General features: G+C 41.3%; 3 protein-coding genes and 1 long non-coding RNA gene across 13 annotated transcripts in view; 3 read left to right on the top strand and 1 right to left on the bottom strand.

Annotated features, from left to right (window-relative positions):
- Window positions 1-692: 692 nt before the first annotated feature.
- Window positions 693-15,966, bottom strand: LOC123973269. 10 transcript variants are annotated; one of them, XR_006825578.1, is made up of 7 exons: window positions 15,659-15,964; window positions 11,754-12,015; window positions 8,601-8,735; window positions 8,351-8,434; window positions 7,629-7,746; window positions 5,197-5,381; window positions 693-4,180 (listed from the first exon to the last, which is right to left on the bottom strand). It is a non-coding gene; the product is annotated as an uncharacterized LOC123973269 (long non-coding RNA). The 10 variants fall into 10 exon arrangements; XR_006825584.1 differs by having other exon boundaries at window positions 693-2,431; XR_006825585.1 differs by having other exon boundaries at window positions 693-5,381; window positions 7,629-7,750; window positions 8,681-8,779; window positions 15,659-15,966.
- cracdla (cracd like a) lies at window positions 2,455-9,167 on the top strand. The gene is made up of 10 exons (XM_046053131.1): window positions 2,455-2,539; window positions 3,721-3,780; window positions 4,088-4,232; window positions 4,349-4,484; window positions 4,580-4,741; window positions 5,141-5,386; window positions 5,500-6,661; window positions 6,940-7,901; window positions 8,363-8,483; window positions 8,587-9,167. Exons 2-10 carry the CDS (start codon window positions 3,732-3,734, stop codon window positions 8,781-8,783), a joined length of 3,180 nt encoding a protein of 1,059 aa, XP_045909087.1. The 5' UTR covers window positions 2,455-2,539; window positions 3,721-3,731; the 3' UTR covers window positions 8,784-9,167.
- Window positions 11,479-14,766, top strand: creg2 (cellular repressor of E1A-stimulated genes 2). The gene is made up of 4 exons (XM_046053132.1): window positions 11,479-11,975; window positions 13,425-13,594; window positions 14,029-14,142; window positions 14,219-14,766. The coding sequence occupies exons 1-4, from the start codon at window positions 11,568-11,570 to the stop codon at window positions 14,358-14,360; spliced, it is 834 nt and encodes a 277-aa protein (XP_045909088.1). The 5' UTR covers window positions 11,479-11,567; the 3' UTR covers window positions 14,361-14,766.
- Window positions 15,967-24,059: 8,093 nt separating the features above from the next.
- mgat4a (alpha-1,3-mannosyl-glycoprotein 4-beta-N-acetylglucosaminyltransferase A) overlaps window positions 24,060-26,484 on the top strand; it is a 68,047-nt gene continuing 65,622 nt past the window's right edge. The window contains exon 1 of the mRNA XM_046053807.1: window positions 24,060-24,873. Within this exon, the coding sequence (XP_045909763.1) occupies window positions 24,780-24,873 (94 nt within the window). The 5' untranslated portion in view covers window positions 24,060-24,779. The remainder of the gene's footprint in view (window positions 24,874-26,484) is intronic.

The raw sequence follows: 26,484 nt of genomic DNA, 5'->3' as shown, positions 1-26,484 counted from the left end.
TCACTCGCCTGCTCCAGAGCTTTTGATCACATCATATGGTCTTCATCTGCAGATCGAGTAGGCTCATGGAACAGAGGATGTTCACACTATTCTGAGCCCTATTGGACTTCTCGTCAATGTTGGTTTTATAAGCTTCACTAATTTCCAAGGTCAAAAATGAACTTTATCTTTTAGTTTATTCCATGCAGTTTGCAGATTTGAATATCAGCTTGAAATGTTCACAGTCTGATTTTTACGCCAACTCCACAAAACATTTATGCAGCAGCAGCTTTATCAGGTAGGCCTAATATAAAAAGATGTTTTGTCTCTCCTTCGCACAGATTAGTCTCTGTTGCTGCTGGCTCTAGGCACACTGTTAAGGGTTACAAAATTGGCAATCTAGCAGTTTGAAAGGTGTAGTTTATAACATAAATTGATTCCTGTCAATGGTAAACACTGAAATCTAAATGATTATATCTACAATATAATATGTGTAATGTTATGTGAACCCAAAACTTTATATTTGACTGTATGACAAAAGTCAGCCTGTGGTAGCAGCGATCTGGTGTATGTCACTTGTTAAGATATTGGTCAATATGTCAAATGTGCTGGAATGATGATTGAATAACAAATTATTTTCCCTATTAAAAAAAAAAACAATCATGGGAATAATATCTCCCTTGTTAAATTTTCATGGGAAACTGTTTGTTTAAATGAATGGTAACCTGCATGAGTTCAAACAGTGCCGTGATCGGATTATCTATCGGCCTTAATCTCGATATGCACAGTCCTCATCTGGGCTCTGAGAGGAAGAATTTATAATCCATCAGGGAACCACATGAACCAGAGATGACCGTATCTGTAGCAAACGTCCGTACCTTTGTTTTCTAATGAGCAGAGAGGACAAAGGCTGCAGCACAAGAAGCAGTGAGTGCTGTAACCATGCAGTACATTTCAATACATACAGACAGTTTTTATATAGGACAACAACCAGCTGTAATTCTTATGTGCAGATAACAGACAATGAATCCATGATTGGGGAACTTAAATAAAACCACATCCCAGACTCTTATGTCACAGACTCTATGTCTATTAACATGCGGCATGTGGTTGGTTGCATGTAATCCAGATGTCACCGGCTGGGTTTATATTCTGGTGGAAGAGATAAGGATTTGTGTGATGAGGAGCCTCATCAGAGGAGCTGTTCAGCCACACACCCAAACACAAAAATGTGGATGCAAACGTTTGCTTCCCACTTCCTTCTGCCCTCCCTCTCGTTGATTGTAGCACAGTGGCCTAGATAGTGCTCCCATCTGTGAATACTATCCTAACATGTGTGTGGGAAATATCTTTGTCTCTTTTACCAGTGTTACTGAAAGAGTTTAAGATTATTTTGTGGTTTTCTTAGGCCATTTGTGGAGATATAGAGGATTGTTAGCTGGATCAAACCAGGGACGTTGCAGTTATATGGTAAACACGTCAACCATTAAGCCAAAAGGACGCCCTACTGGGAGGGTATTTGATGAAAATGAACAATCGTGCCCATTTTGTGTATGCTAAAGTATTTGACTAGTGATGTGTGTACATGCAAATATAAATGAATGTATTTATAAATGTCTATGATTACTGTAGAATGCTATAAAATAGTATTTTAGCTCCAATGTCCTGTACATTTGGATGTGAACTCTGGATTTCAGTAGGGCTGGGAAATGGCTAATTCATGATTGGTAATTTTATTTTATTTTTTTGTTTACTTTCTAAGACATAGATTCACTCACACACAAATGTTTTTTCCTCAATCCCCGTGGGGACATCTCATTTACATAATGCATTCCCTAGCACCTGCTCCTAATCTTACCAACATGTCACTACATGACTAACCCTAACACAACTGTAACCTGAACCCTAGTCCTACAATCAAAAAGCAGTCTCTACTTGGGGACCGCAATTTTTGTCCTCACAATCCCTATCAGTTAGTTAGTGAGCAGTTAGTTTACAGTCCCCACTGGGCTATAAATACAAGAAACAGACAGACACACACACACACAGCCTCCCCTATGTGATCGTCCGGGGGGTAAGCAACCCGGTTTAATGAGTAAACAGTTCTATGAGCCGTAATTCCTGTATGCCTGTCCTCTTTCCAACTGGAGCTTTATTTTTTCCCTCTACTCTCATTTCTGGGCCTAAAATCAGGTTAGCGTTTCATAAGAAGCTTAGCGCAGAGGGCCACAGTGTGCCACTAATGTAATAGAGTATACCTCTCTCTCTCCCACTCTCTCTCTTTCTCATTCTCTTCTGTCCTCGTTTCTCTTTGTGAATTTGCTTACCCTGTCATGGAGTGTCCTTCTCTCTCTCCTTCTCCCAGCCTGTTTTTCTCTCTCCTTCCACTTGCCTCGCCCCCTTCCCTCTCTCCCTGAATCTCCCTCCATCTGCAGATGTGGACGACGCAAGCCTGAGGTTTAAACATTGGGACAGTGACACAGCTGAGACAAGACCATTTGGAGGGGAGAGGAGGACAAAGAGGCGGAAGAGAAGCAGAAGTGCTGCTATTAGACGTTGGGTGAGTTCACTCATTTTTGCACTTACCGGCGGGTGAAGGTGTGTGTGTTGAGTACTTTCCCTGTGAATATCAGGTGAATTTTGTGCTGTAGAACGTGGCATGGGAAGTTTGTGATTAAGATGTTGTTGTGGATTATGGTGCTATGAAATGTTACATGGATCTCTCTGCAATGTCAATAATCCACAGGATTATCCTGTTTCTGTTGGGGCTATAGCTTGGCTCACTGGATGACAAAACTCTGAGGTATACGGCCTGATTCATGAGCACTTTAGTTTCATTCAGGGCTGCGGTGATATATCAACAAGTTGAAATTTATGTGTAGGGCAAGATGTTCGAATGTTTCAGTCAAATATGACATAACATCCAACTTTTTCTTGAGTGTCATATTCATACTCTTATATAATTTCAATAGGCTGTGCTTGTTTTCTGAGAGCAGGCTGAGCGATATGAGAGGTGCAGTGTGGACTTTGCATGTTCATCCAGAACCTGACACATCTTGTCTTATCAGGCACCCATACTGCACAGTATCATCAGTTCCTAGGCTACACAGGGAGAACTGTCTGACTCCCACAAAATGGTGTATGCATATCTCAAACAGAAGAACTGCTCCAGGGCAGGGTACAAAATACAGTCTGTGAAACAAAGGAAACAAGCACTCTGCTCTGAATCTTGCATCCAGTAACACGTCAACCCAATCCGCATGTTTTTCAGTCAAGTGTTGCATAAGTAAAGCTGCCTGAGAGCAAGATTTTAGCTTTGTCTTTGTTCACAAAATATGATATCCAAGCTGCACTGCTTTGTGATGGCGTGATATTCTCCCACTAGTGCAATGTCATATCATAAACCCTACTCCCTCCTCTGTAACCTACATGATGTGTTTTTTCTTCATGACACTGCATATAATGTGTTGTCTTCTGTACACAGTCCTCTTGTAAAAGCTTCAGATTTTGTGCCCCACCTAGCTACAGTAAATGTTTGTACCGTTCCAGATAACACAAATGAACCTTTGAACCTCAATTCTAGTGTCACATCTTCAGGAGAACTGAGAGCATACCACTGGAGTATTTGCACCACGTTAAAAGACCTCTGGCATGTGACAGCAGCTGTATGCCTGAGGTTTCTCTTATCTGTCACAGTTGCTTCTTACACACTTTGCTGTTGTCTGTTCTCACTTCTTTCAGGGATCGGACCAATGGAGTCTTTCTCTGGAGATACAGGAGAAAGCACTGAGGACATTCCAGGTGAGGTTATCTGTCATGTAGTTTTACACAAGAGTGTTATGGTGATGAGAAAGCAAGTCATTGACAAAAATAAGTTATCAAAATAAAGGATGTATGTCAGCGTAACATTGAAACATGTGACCAGCACACACCATGGACAATTTATTGTCAATGACAGATCAAAATCTATAACAGGAGTTGCCACGCGTTTGATGCAACAATTAGAAAAATCATCAGAGAATATATAGGGTGTAGAGTGGTAACTATGTGAGTTCTGCGTGTGTGTGTGTGAGCTGCAGTGACCTGGATCCATCTCAATCTCTGTTAGGACGTAAAAAGTCCAAGCTCAAGTCTCTGAAAACTCGTCTCTTCGGGAGGAGTAAGAGAGCAGGCGTAGAGAGAAGTGCCAAACTCAGCCAGTCTGAAAGTGACATTACGGCAGGAAAGGGACTCGGATCAGAGGAAGATTTGGCGTGAGTGTTTACCTGATAGTAAATACTGTAGATTTTTGGTTTACAGCTCTATTTCTGTTCTGATTTCTAGTCTATGTCTTCACCCCTCTTGTGTTTTTCCTTTCCTGCTACCACAGATGCTCTGAGGGGATGATGGGATCACGGGCATTGTCCCATGACAGCATCTTTCTGGCTGATGAGATCCTGACAGAAGCTGAACCAGTCAGGGTCTTATCTCAGGAAAATGTTCATAGCAAGGTCAAATTTCTGCAGGTATAGCCTTGTATTCTTGGCATGTTGTTGGGAACTGGGTCATTAACGTATATATGTTGTTCTTTTAAAAATTCACATGTGCTCTGGTGTCATAGATGAAGCTTCAGCAGCAGAAGATGCATTTGGGACCACCACCTCTGGTTCTTCCAATCAGACGACCAGAGGATTTGAGAAGCCGCTACGAGGATGAAGGTTTTCCCCACAGCCCCCTTGAGATCTTAGGAGGTGATGTCACAACCCAGGGAGCCCTCAGCAAGGTGATTTATTATCCAGTTTAAGTAATACATGGTCAGTTAACTGTGTCTTTCTGCAGTTCAAGTTCATTTTATTATGAATACTTGAAGATAAAGTTTTAATGATTTTGAGAGTTCTTCTTGAGTGCATTAATCAAGACTCTCTCTAGATGCATTGCCTGAATGAATTAGCTTGACTTTCACTTTACTAATATGTATTGGGGTTTTTTAAGGCACAGTAATCACTAAGCATCTGTACACAACTGCTTTTACCGCAAATATTACTAAATAGAAATAGTCCATTTGTTGGGAACTATTTTCAGACAGATAAATATACTATAAAATAGATAGATACTATAAGATAAATGTAGAATATAGCCATATGCCATGCCATGTTACAATATGATTGTTCTTTTTTTTCAGACCACATTTCAGCCACCCTCTCGTCCACTCTCACCAATCCCCAAACCTACACTTACCAAATCTGTGCCCCTGACTTCATCACTCCCTTTGCCTCTTTCTGTCCCCTCCAATACTTCTGTTGTCGAGCCCCCGCTGGACTTCAGTTCTCCGGCTCAATTCAACCCCCTGGATACCTCTGCTGCACGCCACCGGATGTCCATCAAGCCCAGAAACCAGAGGGCCAGCACCAAGAAGAGACCTGCTGCAGTGAGTGAACATGCTTATTTTTTCACTTTTTATATTGTTTGTGAAGACAAGCACACACAACACATGTCATGCACTTCCCTTATGTTCTTTTTATCTATTTTTTTTTTTAACAGAATGACTCTAGGTCTCACTTACACACCCTAAACAACGTCAACAACCCTGAGTCTGTGAGAGAGGAAGAGCAATGGCTTAGTACACAAGTGGAAGTGACACTAGAAACAGAACAAGGAGGCGTCATCATTCCTATTCCATCTCAGCTTCTTCCTTCAAAATCCCCAGATGTGGCAACAATCACACAAGAAGCAACATCCAAATCATCCAGCCTAACATTTTCCCAACAGGACCAAGCTCTTCCTGGGAGAGTACCCTCTGTAACCTCCCAGGTAGTTAGAGTTAAGCCTCACAGACCAGCAGATGTAATGTCCAGTGAACGGCCACGCTCATCCTTTATACCGTCAGAACTGAAAGACAAAAGAGAAGGGGATTTTGAGATACAAGTGATGTCCCATGACAAGAGAAATACTCTAAACAAGGCTGGAATGACGGAAGTCTCCTCCAACCAGCTCTCCAGTGCCTTTGGCTCAGTGGTGGCGTTCAGGTCTCCCTCTGTTCACCAGCAGGTTCAAAGTGAGACAGAAAACATAAGAGGAATAAAGAGAGCCGCCCCAGGATCTGGATCCTTCCATTTCTCCATCACCACTGCTAAAAGCCGAGAAGGAGAAAGACCCCGATCAGGCAGTTTTGTGGGAGTCCTGGAACATACTGAAGCCAGGCACAGAACAGAGGAGAAACCCCTTTCAAAGATGAGGGGAAAGGAAGAACTTAGAGACTTACAGCCTAAAGGGGGCACCTTTGCTGTGGGAAGACTTAGACAAGAGGGAGCTCTGAACAAAAGCCCAGTTCTTCCATGGGACAGGAGGGACAGCCTCAAAAAGGTGGAGGCAGTCGCACCAACTAAAAATATAACCGCAGACACTTTAGAGGGGGAGGAGGTCGAGAGCAGACAGGAGGTGGTGGAGGAGGCAATGGAAGCACAGGAGGCCGAGGAGGGAGAAGAATCAAAGACAGCGTTTGGTATTAAACTGCGCTCCACATCTCAGTCGGTGAGATTTCGGTCTGATGCCTCTTCTAACCATAACTCAAAGCCACCAGTGTGTGAGGGGCCAAGTGACAAACAAAAAAGACAGGAAATAAGTGATAATGCCAGCTACATGTCTAAAATACTGTCAAACATCTCGTGTACACCGTCAACATCTGCAGACGTCCAACTGACTGGTGAGTCTCTGAAAAATCTTCTTAATTTCACCATGCAGAAGATGTTTAATCTCAGATTCCTCTTTTTTTCTCTCCATACTGTGCAACTATCTTTTTTCCGGTTCCTTACTGGGTTAAACATTTCACAGATACACGCTGTAGCTTTCACATAGTAAATGATCACTCTAGAGTGATAAGATTTTCACTGATCACAGGGGACCTTTGTACTTTAAAATACCACTCAGGCTAACTTTAACAGTGCTGCCAAGTGTGTCTAACTGAACTGTGTCACTTCTCAGATCCAACCCCATGTGGCCTCTCCCTTCCAGTTAAGAATAATCCGCCATCTACTGGTGATCCCCACATCATGCCAACAGAAGTCCAAACAAACTCCTCAAAACCCAAAGAGGTTGAAACTTCCCTCGCTGCACCTCAGGAGCCCAAGTCTGACCCCCAAACGTCGTCATCTGAGGTGTCCTGGATGAGCTTGGCAATGGAAAAGACCAGAAGCCTCCAACAGCTTTTTACTAGTAGATTTCCCAGAGATTTTACAGGCGGGCAGACAGCGGCTCGACCACAAGCACAGACAACAAATCAAACAGATGCAACGACTGGGGCACAAACACAGACGCAGACTGTAAAAGTACAGCAAAGTGCAACACCACTAGAGGCTGCAAATCAACCATCAACTGATGCAGCCAAAGCCGAAACAGTGCCAAGTAGAAGTCAAGCACAGACTTTCAAACCATCACTAATGGGGGTGCAACAGAAGATGTCAACGGCATCTCCTGTTCAGTCTAACACCTCTAGAGAAGCACAAACATCAAAACAAAGCAATGAACCCCAGTCACTCCCAAATACAGCTCAGTCTACGTCTGTACAGACCAATGCACGGACAATCCAGTCGCCCATGCACTCGTATCCACAAACAGAGATTTCATCTCAGTTTGCACAAGGGAGTGTCACACAGTCTCTTGCACAGTCTTACCTTTCCTCGGGCCAGCAGCAGCCCCCCTGGAGCAATCGAGGTCTTCACCCCACCAACCAGCTCAAATCCACAACTTCCGTTTCTAGCCCCTCATCAGCCACAGCTCCTCCTCCAGTTTCTGCCTTGGGAAGAGGGGAAAGAGAGGCCATCATGCAGGAAAAAGAGGGTGCATCACTGTCAGGAAGACGGGCAGTCTGGGCCGGGTCAATAAGCGAGAAGGCAGCTTTTTTGGAGAAACGGGCGGAGTGGACCACTCCACCTGGAACCAAGGGGGTTTGTGGTACTTCTTTGTCTTTCATACCACGTTTGACTGTAAATCTCTCAATACTTTATGACTTCCATACCCTGTGTAAGGCACTCAGTTTGCTACTTTTGAGGACATATATCTTAAAAATCTGGTCACGATATTATTGTGTAAAAAGGCTCCGTAATTTCCAAAGAAATGGTGGGCAACACTATGGTTTGTTCAAACAGAAGTAAATAGTGCATTTGGTGTGCACACTTGTGCGAGTGGATATTTACAATAGCAGGATGTTGTGTGTGGAGTTAATAAACTACAGTGCCAGCCAGTGCAATGCTGTAGCTCACAGCTGGTTTAAACAAATTATATCAGACTTTGGCAACACAGAAAATTCTTGTTAGTAGGAAACATTCCTTGTTCTTTATTCTACAGCTACTATTTTTAGACTGACAACTTATGCTGAGCAGATGATCTAACTCACAGTTTTTCACAGGTGGAATTGAAGAAAGCTCAAACAGAAGCGCATACATCCGGTGAATCGCCTGCCTCAGCCAAAACCACACCTCTAAGCAAAGACACAAAACCAGAGGGAAGACAAGGAGTAAAACCTGCAGGTGTGTTGAGACACATTCATTATAATTACTATATAACTGTAGAAATACTAAATTGGTATTCAGTAAATCCATGTGCAGCAACATGACACAGTTTTTCTTTCAGAGTCAAGTCCCTACAAAGTGCCAGACAGGCCTCGTGAGGACAAATGGCTGCGGAAAAATGTGACATCATCTTCATCGCCCTCATCGTCACCTACAATGCCATCACCGTTGCAGTCCATGTCTGACAGCAGCCAGCCGTCCTGGATGGAACTAGCAAAAAGAAAATCAATGGCCTGGAGTGATAAGTCCATGGACTGAGAGGGAAAACAGACAGACAGACAGTGTTGACACAACAATATGAACATGCAACAGACAAATGCAGACACATTATGTTGTCGCGTCTGTCAGAAAGGTGTTGATTCAACTCTGTTGAGGCTGTTCTGTTTGTGTATTGATTTGTAAAGTTTTGTTATATTGAGAGACCAACAGAAAGAAAGAGAGAGAGTATATATATCTAAAAGGCCCAAATGAATTGTAATCCCTCTGCACTACGAGCACTTCAAGATAAGTGTTATTTCTGAATAATGTTTTATTTGATTCACCGTGTCACTGCTGTTAATAGTTTGCTAAATAATACACTTTCTAATGTTGAGTTTTTGTGTCATTTGTGCCTTAATGTAAGATGGCTAAGGAGAAGATATTAAATGACTAAATTAAAATATACAGTGAATGAATTAATATTCCTTCAACAATATCAGACCTGATCTGTCAAAATATAAAATGTTTTACTAAAACAACTGTTTAACTATAGTTTTGATGAGACAATAAAGAGTGAATGTAGAACAAGACCTAAATATTATTGTAGCATTTCATCAAGACCTTATGTGGAAAGTGTGCATCAAGAGCAGGTAGTCGGTTGTTGTTGTCTATATTAAAATGACTGAAAATGCACCTGAAGTGGCCATTCATGCGAGCGCACAGGAAGCAGATTGTCAACTCAGCTGCAGAAGATTTAGCGAAAGAAGAACCACACCAGAGATTATTTTGCGACAACGAGGTGTAACTGTTACTGAAAGTAACAAGGGAGTCCAAAGTAACTGGGGCCGTGTAAAATAGACTGGCAGTTGTCGTAAAGTAAAAGGTCTGCCTTTTTAAACCAGAACAGAATGTTGAAACTGAAAACCAGCGACACAAAAAAAAAAACTGAAAAAGAGTGGCATGAAAAAAAGAATAGGAAAATTGTCATTGAAAAACACATCAGACTGCAAAAATATCAAAATAAAATTAAATAATTTTTGATGCATCTGTTTTATTTTCTAAAGAAGCCCTAAACGGCCATCGATTTAAATACTTTTTTACTCTGTTTTCCCATGATAACAGGATAATTTTCTCGTGATCTTGAGATCACAAGAAATCAACAAACCATAGCTGAATACAGGGGTCGGCCGGTGCCTTTCTTTATGATAATTTGCAGAATCAGTAGTTAGTTCAGTCGGTAGAGCCCAGGACTTGTATCCTAAGAATTGCAGGTTCAAATTCCACTTTCAGCAAGCTCTTTTATTTTTCTTTGTGTTTTTAATCATTCTCTTCAACAAAGTTGTTATGAAGAGATTCAGGGGAATCCAGTCACACATTTCCCGACGGCTATTTCAAAGGTTTTGAAATAGCCGTCAGGAAATGTGTAGTTAAATGGATTCCGCTGAATGAGAAGTGGATGAATTTCCTCTGCCTGGGAATGATGGGGAAATGAAAAGTCCATAGGTTGATGAATGTGGACCAATCGCTGGGAGGCGCACACTCCAGCACGTGCTTAATTGTGAGTATGTGAATCATCTTCATAACAACTTTGTTGGAGATGAATATGAAAAAGAATTTTTTTTAAATGAGTGTCCTATGAGGATCAAAGTCACAATCTTGAGTGACTGTGAGTCCTGTGCCTTACAAACTGAGCTAATCAGTGACACTGGAAGGTCTGTGAAATTACCATTAACAAACGTTCTTGCCAACCCATGTGTTAACAGTGTAAACTACTGTTTAGTTATCTCGAGATCACGAGAAAACCACAGTCGTTATCTCGAGAACATAAGATAATTATCCCGTTATCACGGGAAAATGGAGTGTTTTATCTCGTAAGCACTTTGAACATGTGATTCATGCTTTTATCTCAACTCATCTGGACTACTGTAATGCACTTTACATTGGAGTTAACCAAACCACTCTCTCACGCTTACAGTTAGTACAAAACTCGGCTGATCGTCTTTTAACTGGAACTCGCAAGCATGAACACATTACACCAGTGCTGGCCTTGCTTCACTGGCTCCCGGTCCATTTTAGAATACATTTTAAGATATTATTGTTTGTTTTTAAGTCACTGAACGGGTTGGCACCTCACTACATCTCAGACCTCTTACAAGTCTACACCCCCCCCACGGTCACTTAGGTCTACTGACCAACTTCGGCTCGTCGCTCCAAAAACCAGGTTAAAAACCAGGGACGACCGTGCTTTTTCGGTAGCAAGCCCCTAAACTGTAGAATGAGCTACCTCCACAGGTCAAATTGGCCTCGACCCTCGAATGTTTTAAATCCCGTCTTAAAACCCACTTGTATTCCCTGGCTTTTAACCCAGCATGAGAGCTGTGTAGTCTTGTTGTTTTATATGAGTTTTTATGTTTTATTTCTTGTTCAGCACTTTGTAAACCTTTGTTTATTAAATGTGCTATATAAATAAAATGGATTGGATTGGATAAAGATATGAATCGATGGCCGCTTAGGGCTTTCGTAATTTTCAGTGAAACTTTGTTACACTTGTTTCAGTGCCAATACAATTTTTTCCTAATCAGATATTTCAATTTCCTTTTTCAATTCTGGATTTGTTTTCAATGCCAAATTTTTTATCTTCGATGGCGAAATTTTATGTCACTGTTCTAGCCCCATATTTTTTCTATTACTCTGAAAAACGAGATTGATTAAAACATGTATTTGTCAGTAGAGGTCGCTGTACGCCTGCGCTCCCTTGCAAAATCTCCTCGTGTTACGAAAGCACACACGTGAGGTTGTAAACAAGAGAGTGGATGTGGACGGCCATTCTCCCAGCTCAATGATATGAGGGCCCGTTACTTTCCCCTGGCAGTGCTCGCCAGTGTCCTGTGTTTGTGTCGAAGCTACACTTTGAGGAGTTCGGTGTCCTGGGTCGTCTCCTCCAACGATGTGGTGGAGGAAGCGGACCTGTCTGAGGAGGTCGCCCCGGCGTTGCTTGTGGACAATGCGGGGCTGTGGAAGCAGGCTTACCCGTCCTCCAACGTCCTCGGAGACAGCATGGAGAGCCCCGGAGAGCTAGGCAAGCCAGAGAGCGACAGTGTGGCGCAGCTTTCCTCTCGCCTGTTTTCATATCGGCTGGAGAAGATGAGCAGCAGCGGTCCTCCACCGCACCAGGAGACCGCGAGGACTGCCAGATACATAGCTCATTACAGTGACTGGGGACATCTGGCCACTATTTCGACTCAAGACAAGGTAACACATCCACAGGAGTGGTCATCCTCATGTCTGTGGACTGGAACAACATAATTACTATGTGAGCAGTCTGTGCGTTTAAGTATTTAAAACAAGACAAGCCAAGCAGCAAGAAACTCTTCTCATAATGAACAAAACTGACACTGAGAGGACCTCAGTAGTATATGATATACTACTGAGGTCCTCTCACATTTCTGTCATCTGTATGTCTGTCTGTGTGTAGCACCTTAACACCAAAGCAAATTCCTTGTATGTGTAAAACACTACTTGGCAATAAAGCTCCTTCTGATTCTGATTCTGTAGAGCCAGGACTGTAGAAAGGGCATTAAAATACTGAGGTCCAGTAGTGGAAAGCAAGTAGTACACTCAAAGTGCAGTTTTGAGGTAATGCATGCAACTTTATATTTATACTGCACTACATTTTAGAGAGAAATTTTGTACTTTTTACTCTACTCTACTTTTACTCTCTTACTACATTTAGCTTAAATTGCTTTTATTTTACATATAGATCATATGATCAGCTTATAAAATATTATGCATTATTATGTGGGTAGCCTATTTCCATTTTATTCTAAATAATGTGTTAATTTTTATTCCAAATTAGACTTGAAATGCAGCTGTAATTACTAGTTACCTTGCAGATTCAGATTAGTATTGCAAAATGTAACTAACAAATGAATTATGAATGTGTGTGCAATAAGGTCTCAGTCAATAATTTGTTAAAATTACCTCCACCTTTTGTAGCTGCAACAATACTATAGTAGTTCTACACTGTAGTATTGCTACTTTCACTTAAGTAAAAAATCTGAGTACATCTTCCACCACTGTCAGAGATTTAAAGTCTTGCACACAGATGTTTTCAGTTATGTGGCTGATTTAGTTAGAATTGTGCATTACTGGGATTATTGCGTGAGAATGATAAAGTTGACAAAGGGATTTTGTATATTGTACTCTTTGGTTATAATGTTTATTTATCTGTTGATTTTAATTTGCTAGATTAGGTTTGAATGCTGTTTCAAAGCCTTCTCCACACTGTCAGCTAAAATTCTGGTGGGAAATACACAGCCCTTTTATTTATTCAGTAATTTTGCTGCCCACAAAAATAGTCCACTTTACATGCTCTGAGTTTAAATAAAATAGTGGATGCAGCATAAAAGACTCATGTGTTAATCATGTCAATTCACCAAAATTTAGGATATCACCGAAGTGGTAGCTACAACTACCAACCAATATCTTTAAATCAGTATTTTATATTTGTCTTTATTTATTTAACTGTTGTGATTTAGATTTGCTTTACCAGTCTTGCAGTTTGAAAGAGTTTGCAAACAAATATCCCTGTTTGCTTTTACATCCGGAAAAGATCCACACCAATTTCTAAAAACTACAATGTCATCAAATAATTTTCTCTGTAACAAGATGTCTTTGGTAATATCCAACTTTTTTGCACAGATCAAAGGTCTCCCCTTTGGGAACATCTTCTCAGTCAGTGATGGACCGCTGGACAACAGCACGGGAGTCATCTATTTTTATGTGACTCTGATGGACAATACATTATCAGACCTGAAAAGTAACCCCTATGCCTCTCTCACATTCTCAGAGGCTGAGGGAGAATTCTGCAGGTAGGCCCCAACTTTCAGTGCACTACCCTGAACTCTTTACAAATCATATGTACAGTTTTTCTCTGCTGGAATACTTTCTGGCTCCAAGGTTTTCTGTGTGGTAAAATGTTTTAGGAATATGCAACAAAGCACAAAACTGAAATAATGAAGGCCTTTAAATGAACCACCTGAAAACAGCCTGGGTTTTATGATAAAATAGTAAAGCAGGATCCCACACAAGGACTTTATGTCAGTTGATGGTGTACTTTCGTGATGCTTATTTTCACCAACACAGTAACCCTGGAGCTTTTTGGGCCCTGGGGCAGTTGCCAGCTGTTGGTAATCCAACTTTGATTGAATTAAATGACTGGAAATTACTGAGAGGCTCAGAAACGCTAGAACCCCTATTGTGTCTGTGTGTGTTACAATAGTAACATGATCTTCTGTGTGTCAAGGCAAATGGTGTATGATCCAGAGGATCCAAGATGTGCTCGACTCACATTAACAGGCAAGATGGTGGAGGTGGCCCCAGAGGAGCTTGCATTTGCAAAGGAGGCCATGTTTTCAAGGTAACTCAGCTAATGAAGGATATGAGGGAAAACAGTATATGACATGTTTCTTTATGTGTTGCTTTTGTTTTTGTAGACATCCTGTGATGGCAAAGTGGCCAGTGGGACACAAGTGGTTCTTCATGAAGCTGGAGTTGATCCAGGTCTGGCTGCAGGACTGGATCGGAGGGATATCACTCATTCCACTGGAGGACTACTTTAAAGCTACACCTTTCTGAGAATGTCCCTCCCTCTGCATCATCTCCGCCTACACAGATCAGTTCAGCTGTCTACGCCACTGATATCACTCTAAGAAGGGGCAAGAATTTCCAAAACAGCAATGTGCAAAGAAAATTATCAAAATGGTTTTCAGATACTGCTATTTGCTGTTGTAATTTGTGAAGGTAATTTCTTTTCCTCTTTTGCCCTTCAACTTCACTTTGTCACAAAAATTCAGTTTCAATGTTTGGTGTGGGAATGTATTTAAAGTCAATAAGCTAGTTAAATGTAATGGTCACAGTCATCACAGCTGGCATAGAAAATTCTATGTCAATTAATATATTCTTTATAAGTTTTGATTTCTATTTTATGGGTTTGCATTAAAATGTGTGTGCTGCAAAAATAAATGAATGTCTGCACACATAATTAATACTTTGTTGTGTTCAGTTAGCATTTAAACCTTCACTTGTAATGGCAACACTTCTGAGCTGTGGCTACTCAAAAATGTGACAAAAGTGTCAATGAAGCATCGGAGCCCTAATTAAGTGTGGTTGTTTTTAAATATCAAATACCTGGAATTCAAAATAACTGGGGCGACTATGACTTGACATAAGTTATAATTAGCTAGACTGTATGCTTTCCAAGGTCAACAGTCAACGCTGATCCAGTGTGTACATCCTGCTCAAATGAAGCATCATCGTCTATAGTGTATGACTCAAAACTTGAAAACGTATTGCAGTGTAGTTCTGCATGCATGCATAGTACAAGCCAGACTCTTAATACAAAAGGACCATTGGTGACAAAAAGGGAGTAGTACAATAAGAATTTTTAGTAATTGGTGTTTTGATCTCTCCACATTTGTTGTCTAAACTTGAGGCTTCAAATGTTTCTTGGTGTTTTAAGGCATGTCAGATGTTAGGGCCGTGTTCTTCCACATTAACACGTGTATGCCAATAACATCTACAGTCATGATGACGAGGCCCCAACCACTAGATGGCGCACATTATATTTGTAGAATAAACAGTAGTTGCAGCTTGATGGAAAACCATAGGCTGTATATAAAATCAGGTGTTGGTCAGAAGCTTCTAGTAAGTTCGTGGTACTCTCTACCACCTCGACACTTAACAAAATTTTCAGTTCAGCTCTTTTTATGTATTTCAAACGATAGTAACGGCCAAGTTATAGATTTATTATAGACCGGTAAAAATTCACCTCCAGTTGTTTTTAAGCTATTTGAATGTCGACTCAGGCACTACACGTGGCGCTGGCATTGATTTAAATTGATCTAATGCAGTTTCTATTGTTGTTAATATACTACCTTTCCATGTTGCTCAATGTAGCTACTCCTCGACTCCATGACAGCCATGTTGCTTTGTTTTGAAAGTTGTTACCGGAACGCCTACTTGTACACACAGGTGGCCTTTCCGAAACTGCTTGCTACTCCCTCTCCCAACCTACTTCCGCTCCGTTTGCACGTTCATGCGGAGTGTCCGCCACACTGAGTGCCATCCGAAACCAATGAAGGAGTGGTAGTGGTTGTTAAACCCTCCGATGTCGAGTGAGCCCGATGCCGGCTTGTTGAAGATGTGTAACACCCATTGCTGCACGATGGGGGACCTTTCTTTCAATTTGTGTTCCGTGTGACTTCGCTAGTTAACATGTGGGCTTTTAAAATTCCGAAACACTATACTATCATTTCATATCACCATTCACAGGTAGCCTAAACAACATTGTGTTTAATTTAAAAAAAATTGTCTTGTCTAATAGACAATACAACTGTTATTTTATTGAATCATAGTCATCAAAATCTGCAGCCGAAACAAAATAGCCTACAGTAAACAACAGAATAATACATGACACAACGGGATACACAGGGGGATCACTTAACAAGCAACAAAGACATTAAAGAAAAATAGTTAGTTTAAGTCTTTATACATTTTAACTGTTAAATTCTCTGGACTATTTAATTCTTCAATATAATGTATGATTTATAGGCTATTGAAATGTTGTATTTGTGAATGTAATATTTTTCATATAGGCTAAGATAAAGAGGTTTAAATATATAGGCTTTTCTTTACAATGAATATAAATCTTTTCATAAAATAATGTTTCTTTGTCTTAATTATCTAAAGTCATGTTCTTAAAGAAATGCCCGACACAAACACAAACACAAAATGAATGACAAATGCTTCCAGTTTCGTTATTGCAAAAAACACACTTTTCCTCAACATCAATCCTGAATCTTAATGCAATTGTTGTTTATTTGATACACATAAGCAGTGAGTGCAGCGGTAACGTCAGATCCTATTTACGCTGGGGGGAGAGGGTATTTGTCCGAAAGTTGGCCGCTGTATTGTATGTATGATTTATACCACGCGGGTTAGGGTGCTCGATTTGGCTGTGAGGGTGACCAGAGTTCACTCCGTGTCGGAGTGGAAGTGGCGAGCGTGTGGTTTAGGAAATGCCCACAGTCAACTGACATGAAAAATAAACGCTGTTAGCTATTTTACGAAAAGCTTACAAGTGTCTCGTTTGACAGGATGTTATCAGTCATTCATGTAAGCCCCCGATATAGGCTACTTGTTATATTTCATATAGGCTTCGCCCTGTCATTGTGTTTACCGCTCAGCGCGCTTGCGCGTCACTAAGAAAAGTTGTCTACGCCCTGTTGTCTATCCTGTGGTTCAGCCTCTTATTAAAAAACCCAATCTTGACCCTATGGATTTAATAATTTTAGGCCCATTTCTAAATAATCTTTTATATCTAAAATATTGGAGAAGGTCATTCTTTCTCGACTCTCCTCGTTTTTAGCTGAAAACAATGTGCTGGATAACTTTCAGTCAGGTTTCACTATACATAACAACACAGAAACGGCACTGCTTAAGGTATGATTTGTTGCTGTTTGGTGATACTGGAAATTGTGCTATTTTACTCTTGCTTGACCTCAGCACGACTTCTGACACCGTTGATCATGACATCCTCCTGGATCACCTCCAGCAAGGGGTTGGTATCCAGGGTGTTGCGCTACAGTGGTTTCACTCTTCCTTGAATGATAGAACCTTTTCTGTTAACATTGGTAACATTTCCTCTTCTTCAGCAACAATTAAATGTGGAGTAGCTCAAGGTTCAATCCTGGGGCCAGTCTTATTTGCTTTTTATATGCTCCCCTTGGGCTCCATTCTCTGTAAACATAATATATTATACCACTGCTATGCTGATGATACACAGATTCAAAGTCCTTACAGTCCATTTACAACTGTCTAAATTATATTAAGTGTTGGATGGCAATAAACTTTCTCCAACTAAATGAAAATGACAGAAAAAGACAGAAGTAATATTATTTGGTTCCCCTAACTCAGTTGAGGAATTATCATTAATGTCCATTAATGTACAACCCTTGGCTAGGAATTTAGGGGTTATCTTTGATTCAGCATTAAAATTTGACAAACATATAAACTCTGTTGTTAAAGGTAGCTTTTTTCATTTAAGGACCATAGCAAAACTTAAATCCATTCTCTCTGTAAAGGACCTAGAAACTGTCTTGCATGCTCTTATCCTCTCGAATTGATTACTGCAATTCCTTGTACTCTGGCATCTGTCACTCATCTTTATCACGCTTGCAGCTTGTTCAAAATGCAGCTGCTAGATTGTTAACTGGTACAAGGAAGAGGGACCATATTTCCCCAATATTGGCTGCTCTTCACTGGTTACCAGTCAAATATAGAGAGGTGCTGTTAATTGTTTTTAAGGCATTACATGGACTGGCTCCATCTTATATTTCAGAACTATTTCAGAAACCAATCCCTCTTGGCCCATCCAACAGTCTCGTATGAAAACAAAGGGTGACAGTGCCTTTTCAGTGGCGGCCCCGAGACTGTGGAATAATCTGATTATTAGATCATCCCCCACCATGGACTTAAAACACATTTTTATATTTGGCTTTTGAGTCTGTTTAGAGGCACCTGCGCTTGTGTTTTTATTTATCTATTTTGTATCTAACTGTCTTTTTGCTGTATGTCATTAATTGTTTGGCCTGTTTTAATTTATCTGGTTTTAATTTTTATGTCTTCTACTGTATAACTTGCCCAACATTTTGGTCAACTGGTTGTTTTTAAATGTGGTTTATAAATAAACTTGACTTGACTTGACTTGACCCACAGTGTGGGCCTCTCCTTACGTCCGCACCTTGTATATTTCCATCGGTGAGACCTGGCCATCGGCTCCCATTTTTCTGCAGCACTGAGCTGTCTAAAGAGCAGAAGATTTCCAGTCAGAAAAGATGAGCAATGTCTTCTAGCAAGCTGCCTGCGGGGCAGGATGCCACTACATCAGTACGGGTGTGCGGCACATACAAGGAATTTGACTCAGGATTGTACATTGCTCACGATGTGCTTACTTATACAATAATACAATAATAAAACCAGACACTGACTACACTATAGAGAAGACATATATACACACTAAACAAAAAAAATATAGACAGATTGAGACAATAGTGCAATGAGTAAAGTGCAAAGGATGCAGGAGTAAATTATTATTACCATTATTATCATTATTATTATGTACATGTCTGAGGTGGATGAGATATACAGGTGCACATACACATACATGCATACATGTATACATGTACACAGTGCGATGGAGCATAGTGCAAAAGATGCTTGAATAAATAAGCATTATGTGCAGGTGTTATGTTCTTGAGGTAGGTGGATTTGGTATACAGTATATACAATATGACAATATGAACAGTATGAACAGCACTGAAATAGAAAATGAGAGAATGATAAATAAATAATAGGTGGTAGTCAGTAAACAGGTGGCTGATTAGAGACAGAGTGACTGGGTTATTGCACAGGAATTGTTCCTGACACCGTGAGTCACAAGTCAGCTGTTCATCAGAGTGATGGCTTGTGAGAAGAAACTGTTCCTGATTCTGTTGGTTTTGGCGTACAGTGCTTTGTAGTGCCAACCAGAGGGGAGAAGCTGGAACAGGTTGTGTCTGGGGTGAAATGGATCAGCAATGATGTTTCTTGTCCATTTCCTGACTCTGGAAATGTATAATAATCCTGATTGGAAGGCAGTTTGGCACAGATGATCTTTTCTGCAGTCCTGACTGTCCATTGTAGTCTGTTCCTGTCCTTTTTGGTGGCATATCTAAACCAGACAGTGATGATGAGCAGAGGACAGACTGGATGATGGCTGTGTAGAAGTGGATCAGCAGCTCCTCAGGCAGGTTGAGCTTCCTGAGCTAGAGCAGGAAGTACATCTTCTGCTGGGTCTTCTTGATGATGATGTCAGTGTTGGGCTCCTACTTTAGGTCCTGGGATATAGTGGATCCCAGAAACCTGAAGGATTCCACATCAGACACAGGGCTGTTGAGTATGGTGATAGGGGGCAGAGTGGGGGGGCACCTCCTGAAGTCCACGATCATCTCCTCAGTTTTGAGCGTGTTAAGCTCCAGGTTGTTCTGACCACACCAGAGAGCCAGCTGATCAACCTCCCGTCTGTAGGCCGACTCATCACCGTCCCGGATGAGGCCGATGACCGTTGTGTCGTCAGCGAACTTAAAGAGTTTGACAGATGGGTCTCCTGAGGTGCAGTCATTGGTGTAGAGGGAGAAGAGCAGTGGGGAGGGCACACACCCCTGGGGGGCGCCAGTGCTAATAGTCCAGGTGCTGGATGTGATGTTTCCCAGCCTCACCTGCTGACTCCTGTCAGTCAGGAAGTCTGTGATCCACTGACAGGTGGAGGCTGGCATAGTGAGCTGGGTGAGTTTGGTGCTAAGGATGTCCGGGTTGATGGTGTTGAACGCCGAGCTGAAGTCCACAAACAGGATCCTTGCATATGTCCCTGGAGAGTCGAGGTGTTGCAGGATGTAATGCAGTCCCAAGTTGACTGCATCATCCACTGCCCTGTAGAAAAGCTGCAGGGGGTCCAGCAAGGGGCCTGTAATGTCCTTCAGGTGGGCCAACACCAGTCTTTCAAAGGACAGGCCTGTAGTCATTTAATCCAGAGATGGAAGGTTTTTGGGGACCGGAATAATTGTGGAGCATTTGATGCAGGAGGGAACTTCACACAGCTCCAGTAATCTGTTGAAGATCTGTGTGAAGATGGGGGCCAGCTGGTCTGCACAGATGTTCAGGGAGGATGGTGACACCATCTGGGCCAGGAGCCTTCCTGATCTTCTGCCTTTGGAAGAGCTGGCTCACGTCCTCTTCACAGATCATGAGTGTAGGTGAGGGGTCGTAGAGGGGGGATGTCAGCAATGCAGTGGGGGAAGGTGATTGAAGTTGGAGCTGGAGTGGGGGAGAGGTGTGACTGTGGGGTTCTCAAACCTGCAGTAGAAACCATTCAGCTTGTCTGCCAGTCGTTGAGTACCAGCAGTGTTGGGGGATGGTCTCCTGTAGTTTGTGAGTGTCCGCAGGCCTTTCCACACTGATGCAGGGTCGCTGGCTGTGAAGCTGTTTCCTAGCTTTTCAGCATAGCTCCTCTTTGCTGCTTTGATCTCTTTAGTCAGAGTGTTCCTGGCCTGGTTGTACAGGACTCTGTTACCACTTCTGAAGGCCTCCTCTTTGGTCTGAAGAAGCTGCCTGATTTTCGCTGTGAACCAGGGTTTTTGGTTGTTGTATGTGCGGGAGGTTTTAGTCGGAACATGCATGTCCTCACAAAAACTGATGTAAGATGTCATAGTGTCAGTTTTTGGTTGTCCAGGTCAGTGGCTACTGCCTCAAAAACACTCCAGTCAGTGCAGTCAAAGCAGGCCTGTAAATCCAGCATTGACTAGTTGGTCCATCTTTTCACACTCACACAGGTTCACAACAGGTTTAGCAGATTTCAATTTGTGCCTGTATGTCGGGATAAGATGAACCCGACAGGGATCAGAGAGTCCCAGGGCTGCACGGGGAACAGAGCGATAGACGTCCCTTAATGTTGTGTAGCAGTGGTCCAGTGCGCAAGTGTCCCTGGTGGTGCTGTCTGTACTTTGGAAGTTCAAGGCTGAGGATTGCTCTGTTGAAGTCTCCAAGAACAATAAGCAGGAAGTCTGGATGTTTTTTCTCCACATTAATTATCTGGTCGGCCAGGTGTAGTAACGCCTCACTAACACAGGCCTGAGGTGTAATGTAAACGGCGACCAGAACAAACAAGGAAAACTCCCGCAGTTTATAAAAAGGTTTAAAGTTTATGAACAATGTCTCTAATTTAAACATGTTAAACATGTTAACATCTATCTCTGTTCAACATACAGAGATAGATAATGCACATCTTGTAGGCATACCACCTTCGAAGTTCACTGTAACAACTTTACTATCTCATTCAGTGTCTCTTATGCACAGCGTCAGCTTAATAGGTAAGATAATTGACAATGTAAAGACATCAGTAGCCTATATAAAAAATATGAGTGAATGGAGTTAAACATCTACAGGCGGTGGTGGAAGAAGTACTCAGATCTTTCACTTAAGTGAAAGTAGCAATACCACAGTTCACAAATACTGTGTTACAAGTTAAAGTCCTGCATTCAAAATCTTACTTAAATAAAGGTATATATTTAGTGGCATCAAAATGTGCTTAAAGTAACAAAAGTAAAAGTACTCATCATGCAGAATGGCATATTTCAGAATAATATATATTATATCATTGGATGATAACTATGGATGCATTAATGTTAACATCACCAATGTTGTAATGCCAAGTCTGTGGAACTCTATAATTGGAGGGATGAACCCCATTCCTCCACAAGATATTCCCTCATTTACATATATACAAAATTTACTTAATCGGGTAATGTGATTGAGATCAAGATCTCTTTTGCAAGAGAGAACTGAGTACAGCAGAGAAAAAATACCATAGCCAGACAAAAAACAAAAGGACATAGTATCAGACATTACTAAATGGATTTGAAGAAGAAAGTTCTATATAATTTGGTCTTGTGAAGATGGCTGTGAAGAGCATTGTCTTGCACGTTGGTCCAAAATCTTCCATGACTGTAAAGGCTGTACCGTCATTTCATACTCACCAAACTATTCAGTGAGTTCTGGTGCATGGAGGTATCTGCATTTGATATGTGTTTCCTCTCTTTTATATATTATATATTTTATAAGTGTCCAGGATACATTTCAGTGTAGGTGAAGTGACACCATGTCTAGACAAAGAGATGTTTATCAGTACAAACAGAACTGAGAAGCATAGCTGTCACAAGTGTGGTTCTAAGTATGAATTATTGTGTAATGTTCTGCTCGGAGTCTCAGTATACATCACGCTGAGATCTGTATGTATGTAACTTTTGGTATTGCAATAAAAGGTTCATAAGACCAAAGGATATTGTGTTGGCTTAATATTATCCAACCTAGACAGAGACTGATCTTTAGTTTACACGGCAACTCAAGTAAAGTACTCTAGGCTAATATTATACTTAAGTACAATTTACACCAGAGTAGAGAATCCATCTCTCAACAGGGGATGAGGTCTGCCACACCACTTATCCTCACCTATAATGCTGTCCTTTCATCCCTTCCCAGGAGACTGAACAAACACTCACATTTGACCTCAGATCAGACTTGGCCTCGGGTGACTCCAACAACCATAACAACGAACGAAGTGATATCCATCACCTTGATAATGACCCCATAGAGATTAAATAGCTGGGATTCCCCATCAGTTAGTCAGAACTGAAGAAGCCTGTTGGATGAGAGGCAAAATATCTTTGAGTAACTTCAGCCAAGTCCAGCTGCCCTTGATTTAAACCCACTATGGGTGGTACTTAAGTACTTTTCTTAAGTAAATGTTCTTAGTTATATTCCACCACTGCATACAGCATGTGAGCTAATAGGAATTACACAAGAGTCCCAATTTAACAACCTGTCACTCAATACTTGTACACTGTCGGATATTGTAAGACAGGCAATAGAATTTGCTTTCTGATAACATTGAATGGTTAAGCTGGTGTGAAAAATGGTCATTAGCGCTCACGATGGTCCTTAATAATAATAATAACTACCGGTATACCTTTTATATGTGTAGCACCTTTCATACATGACATGCAACTCAAAGTGCTTTACAGTATTGCATTAAAACAAAACAAAATAGTCCTACATAAAAAAATACTTTACAGTATGCCATTATATAAAATATACCCAACTGGATGGCATTAAAAACAAAATGATTGATTGATTGATATCTTTATTCTCTAAGGTACACCCCTATTTACGTGTGTGAAAACGTACTCCTACCCCTTTATACCCTAAAAGCCATATTTAACAATAATACAACTACAAAATAATAAATCTACAAAAATAATAAATCGATTATCAAAGAAAATACTACTAATAACAATAGATACATTTAACATATGGCATTAAAAACAAAACACAATAGATATATAAATACTTTATAGTATGGGATTAAAAACAAAACACTTTATTATTGATTGATATTAAGGTATTACCATAGGGTATTACCTATTGTTACTAGTATTCAGATAATGTTTCATTAAGCGTTTTGGGCTTTGCATGATGAAGTGTACTAATGAAGTTATAAATTCAATGTCTTGAAGACTCAATAAAATCCATAATCTATCCACTAATCCATCGTTTTAAAGCATGTCAGTACAGAAAACACTTCTTCACTAGAACTACTTTTTAAAGTCACCGCTCTCTTCCTCTACGTCTCGCTCCCTCTCGTGCACCTGGTGCCAAATATCGCGCGATTTCACAGCTCATTCCGTAATAGTGTGCAGTTAAGTCTGAATGAAGCGGTAAGGAACATTAAAGTTACCAGTGAATGACTGGCAAAATCCCATCACTTTAACAGATAGAAGAAGCCAGCAACGTTACGTGTTCCATATCTGAAAGCGGCTTTAGTGGCTACGTTGAAACGATAACGGGAGGTTGGAGGTTAGTAAGCAACAAGGTGCTTTTTTAAAAAAAAAAATTTATCTGTTGCCAGCTGAAGGGGAATCAACGACATTTGAGGCGTTGCCTTTCGGCCACCGTCAGAGACCGACCAGCCAATCTCAGAGGACCAACCGTCACACACTCGAAATGCCTTCCACTTGTAACTTGTAGCTAACGTCTGGCTGTAACAAATTCAATGGATTGTATCGGCAGCTAGCTTCTTTCATCTTAACCCACTATGTAAGCGGTGTTGTGACGGACGGCATTTGACTCGTGACTGATCGCAGTAAGACGGTACAGGAGGACCTAGTTACATCAAAACAACGACAAGGAAAGACGCACCGAGACTGTGCGATCGAGCACTCAGCGCAGAAGCCCGTGTTCACAGTCCTTTCGGCGAGAGCGTTTTTAACCGTTTGACTCCCCTAAATGCCTGCGCCTTCACCCGTCTCAACACCCTGAAGGCTGAGAGAGAGAGAGGAGGGAGGGAGGCAACGGCAGCTCCGGGGTCCCCGACACTCAGCCGAGGGGAGGCATCGCTGAAATGAGATGAGGCTCAGAAATGGAACTGTGGCCACTGCGATTATTTTCTTCACGTCTTTCCTCAGCCTGTCCTGGTACACAGCGTGGCAGAATGGCAAAGGTAGGTTGGACACCTCTCTCACCACGGCTGCCACACAAATATAAGGTGTGATTGGCCTTTAGAAGAAGCGACAGTTGAAAGGCCTGGTTAAAAAAAACAACTAACAACAACCCAGGAGGCATCAAGCTGACGTGGGTCCAGCCAGCACCCTGGCGTAGGACAGCAGGTGTTGCAGTTCACTTCGGACCCCATTCTGTTTCTATCTTGTAGATTGATATTAACAGGCAGCGTGTTTTAAACAAGGGATACCTTATTGTAATCATTAGTCCCTTCTAAACTCCTTTGTGTTGTTTTGAAGTGTTGCTGTTCCATTGATGTATGCGTTTTCACAGTTTGACAGCATGGCAGATCTGCAGTCAGCCCTGATCTCACCTCACAGTTCATTGCTCATCTCGACACTGTTCTGTTTCCATCCAACAGTTAGGGATAATTCAGTATGACCCCGTCAGTTTAAAGCGCCAGCCAGTCTGCAGCACTCATAATCACGCTATTCATTGCCTTTTCACTTTCCTGCAGAAACATTGAGGTCTTTCATGTGAACATCTGAAACATATATTTACAAATACATATATAAATTTAAATGTCCTCTCAAACGTTTGGCATCAGGCACAAGTGTGTCCGTGTTTCAGTCGTATGCAAGGGCAGGCTTAACGGGGTTAAACCAATCTATGCGGGGAGGGTTGTGGGCCTTACTGGCTTATTATCAGCAGAGTGTAAATAATTGCAGCTTTTAGAAAGATTCCAAGCCAAGGGTTCATGTTGGTGATTACTGTGGAGCTTATCAGCTTGATGAAGTGTTTTCCTTTCAATAGAGTCCAATGAGTGCCACTACTAGAGCGTTCCAACACAGGTCCATGGCTTGATGAAAGTGCATGTATGATTAGCAAAGGTCAAGTGGTGTTGACTTCTTTTCTGTCTGCCACACCTGTTGATACAATCTGGTAGGTCTGTAGCCAAAACAGAGGATATTGAAAGCAGACCCTTGTGTTGAATTTCACATAATAAGATACCATTGACTAGAAGTTTTCTACAAGTTGGAAACAAACATCTTTTTTATCTGTACTAGATATTTGTCATTTTTATAGTAGTGTGAGTTTTATTTTAGTAGGTGTTGACAAATTGGAGAATGTGCTTCTTAATTTGACTGTGCTTGGTTTATTCGCAGCACTTCTTTCGTATGTGCTGCCTACGTGTTGTCAAATATGTTTTCTTCTCTTTTTGTGTTTTTATCTATTTCGCACCTGTGTTCTTAAGTTGCAGTGCATTGAGCAACATTGACAGCAATCCTGTTTGTTTAATCCAAGGTTCATTTCACTTTGGACTACAAAATGTGTTAAATGTTAATGTTCTGGGGATAAAAGGGTGCGAGCAGTAATGAAGATCTCTTTTTATGTCTTGCAGTGAAAGATAGAGTATTGATTTATACCATTAGCATTAGTTTATCTGAAGGTTTAACTGATGAGACAGAGTTGCAAGCTGCAAACAGCTGTTTCTATGCACCTCCCGCTGATTGTGACAGAAATGTTCATAAATTCAAAAACGATTTTGTGCTCTGCTAGAGCTGTGTTCTTATGCAAGTGCTCTGATTTAATAAATGTGTTCTCTGATTTT

The sequence above is a fragment of the Micropterus dolomieu genome, linkage group LG07 (genome assembly GCF_021292245.1).
Source record: "Micropterus dolomieu isolate WLL.071019.BEF.003 ecotype Adirondacks linkage group LG07, ASM2129224v1, whole genome shotgun sequence".
NCBI classification, from domain to species: domain Eukaryota; kingdom Metazoa; phylum Chordata; class Actinopteri; order Centrarchiformes; family Centrarchidae; genus Micropterus; species Micropterus dolomieu.
The sequence above is the reverse complement of the archived record's forward strand: the minus strand, read 5'-3'. Positions and strand labels throughout refer to the sequence as shown.

Excerpts from the sequence above, each read along its gene's own strand:
- cracdla (XM_046053131.1), top strand. The coding sequence starts at position 3,732 with ATGGAGTCTTTCTCTGGAGATACAGGAGAAAGCACTGAGGACATTCCA. Across the intron at positions 3,781-4,087 it reads AAGCACTGAGGACATTCCAG|GACGTAAAAAGTCCAAGCTC; the intron begins GTGAGGTTATCT and ends AATCTCTGTTAG. Across the intron at positions 6,662-6,939 it reads TGCAGACGTCCAACTGACTG|ATCCAACCCCATGTGGCCTC; the intron begins GTGAGTCTCTGA and ends GTCACTTCTCAG.
- creg2 (XM_046053132.1), top strand. The coding sequence starts at position 11,568 with ATGAGGGCCCGTTACTTTCCCCTGGCAGTGCTCGCCAGTGTCCTGTGT. Across the intron at positions 13,595-14,028 it reads GCTGAGGGAGAATTCTGCAG|GCAAATGGTGTATGATCCAG; the intron begins GTAGGCCCCAAC and ends CTGTGTGTCAAG. Across the intron at positions 14,143-14,218 it reads AAGGAGGCCATGTTTTCAAG|ACATCCTGTGATGGCAAAGT; the intron begins GTAACTCAGCTA and ends TTGTTTTTGTAG.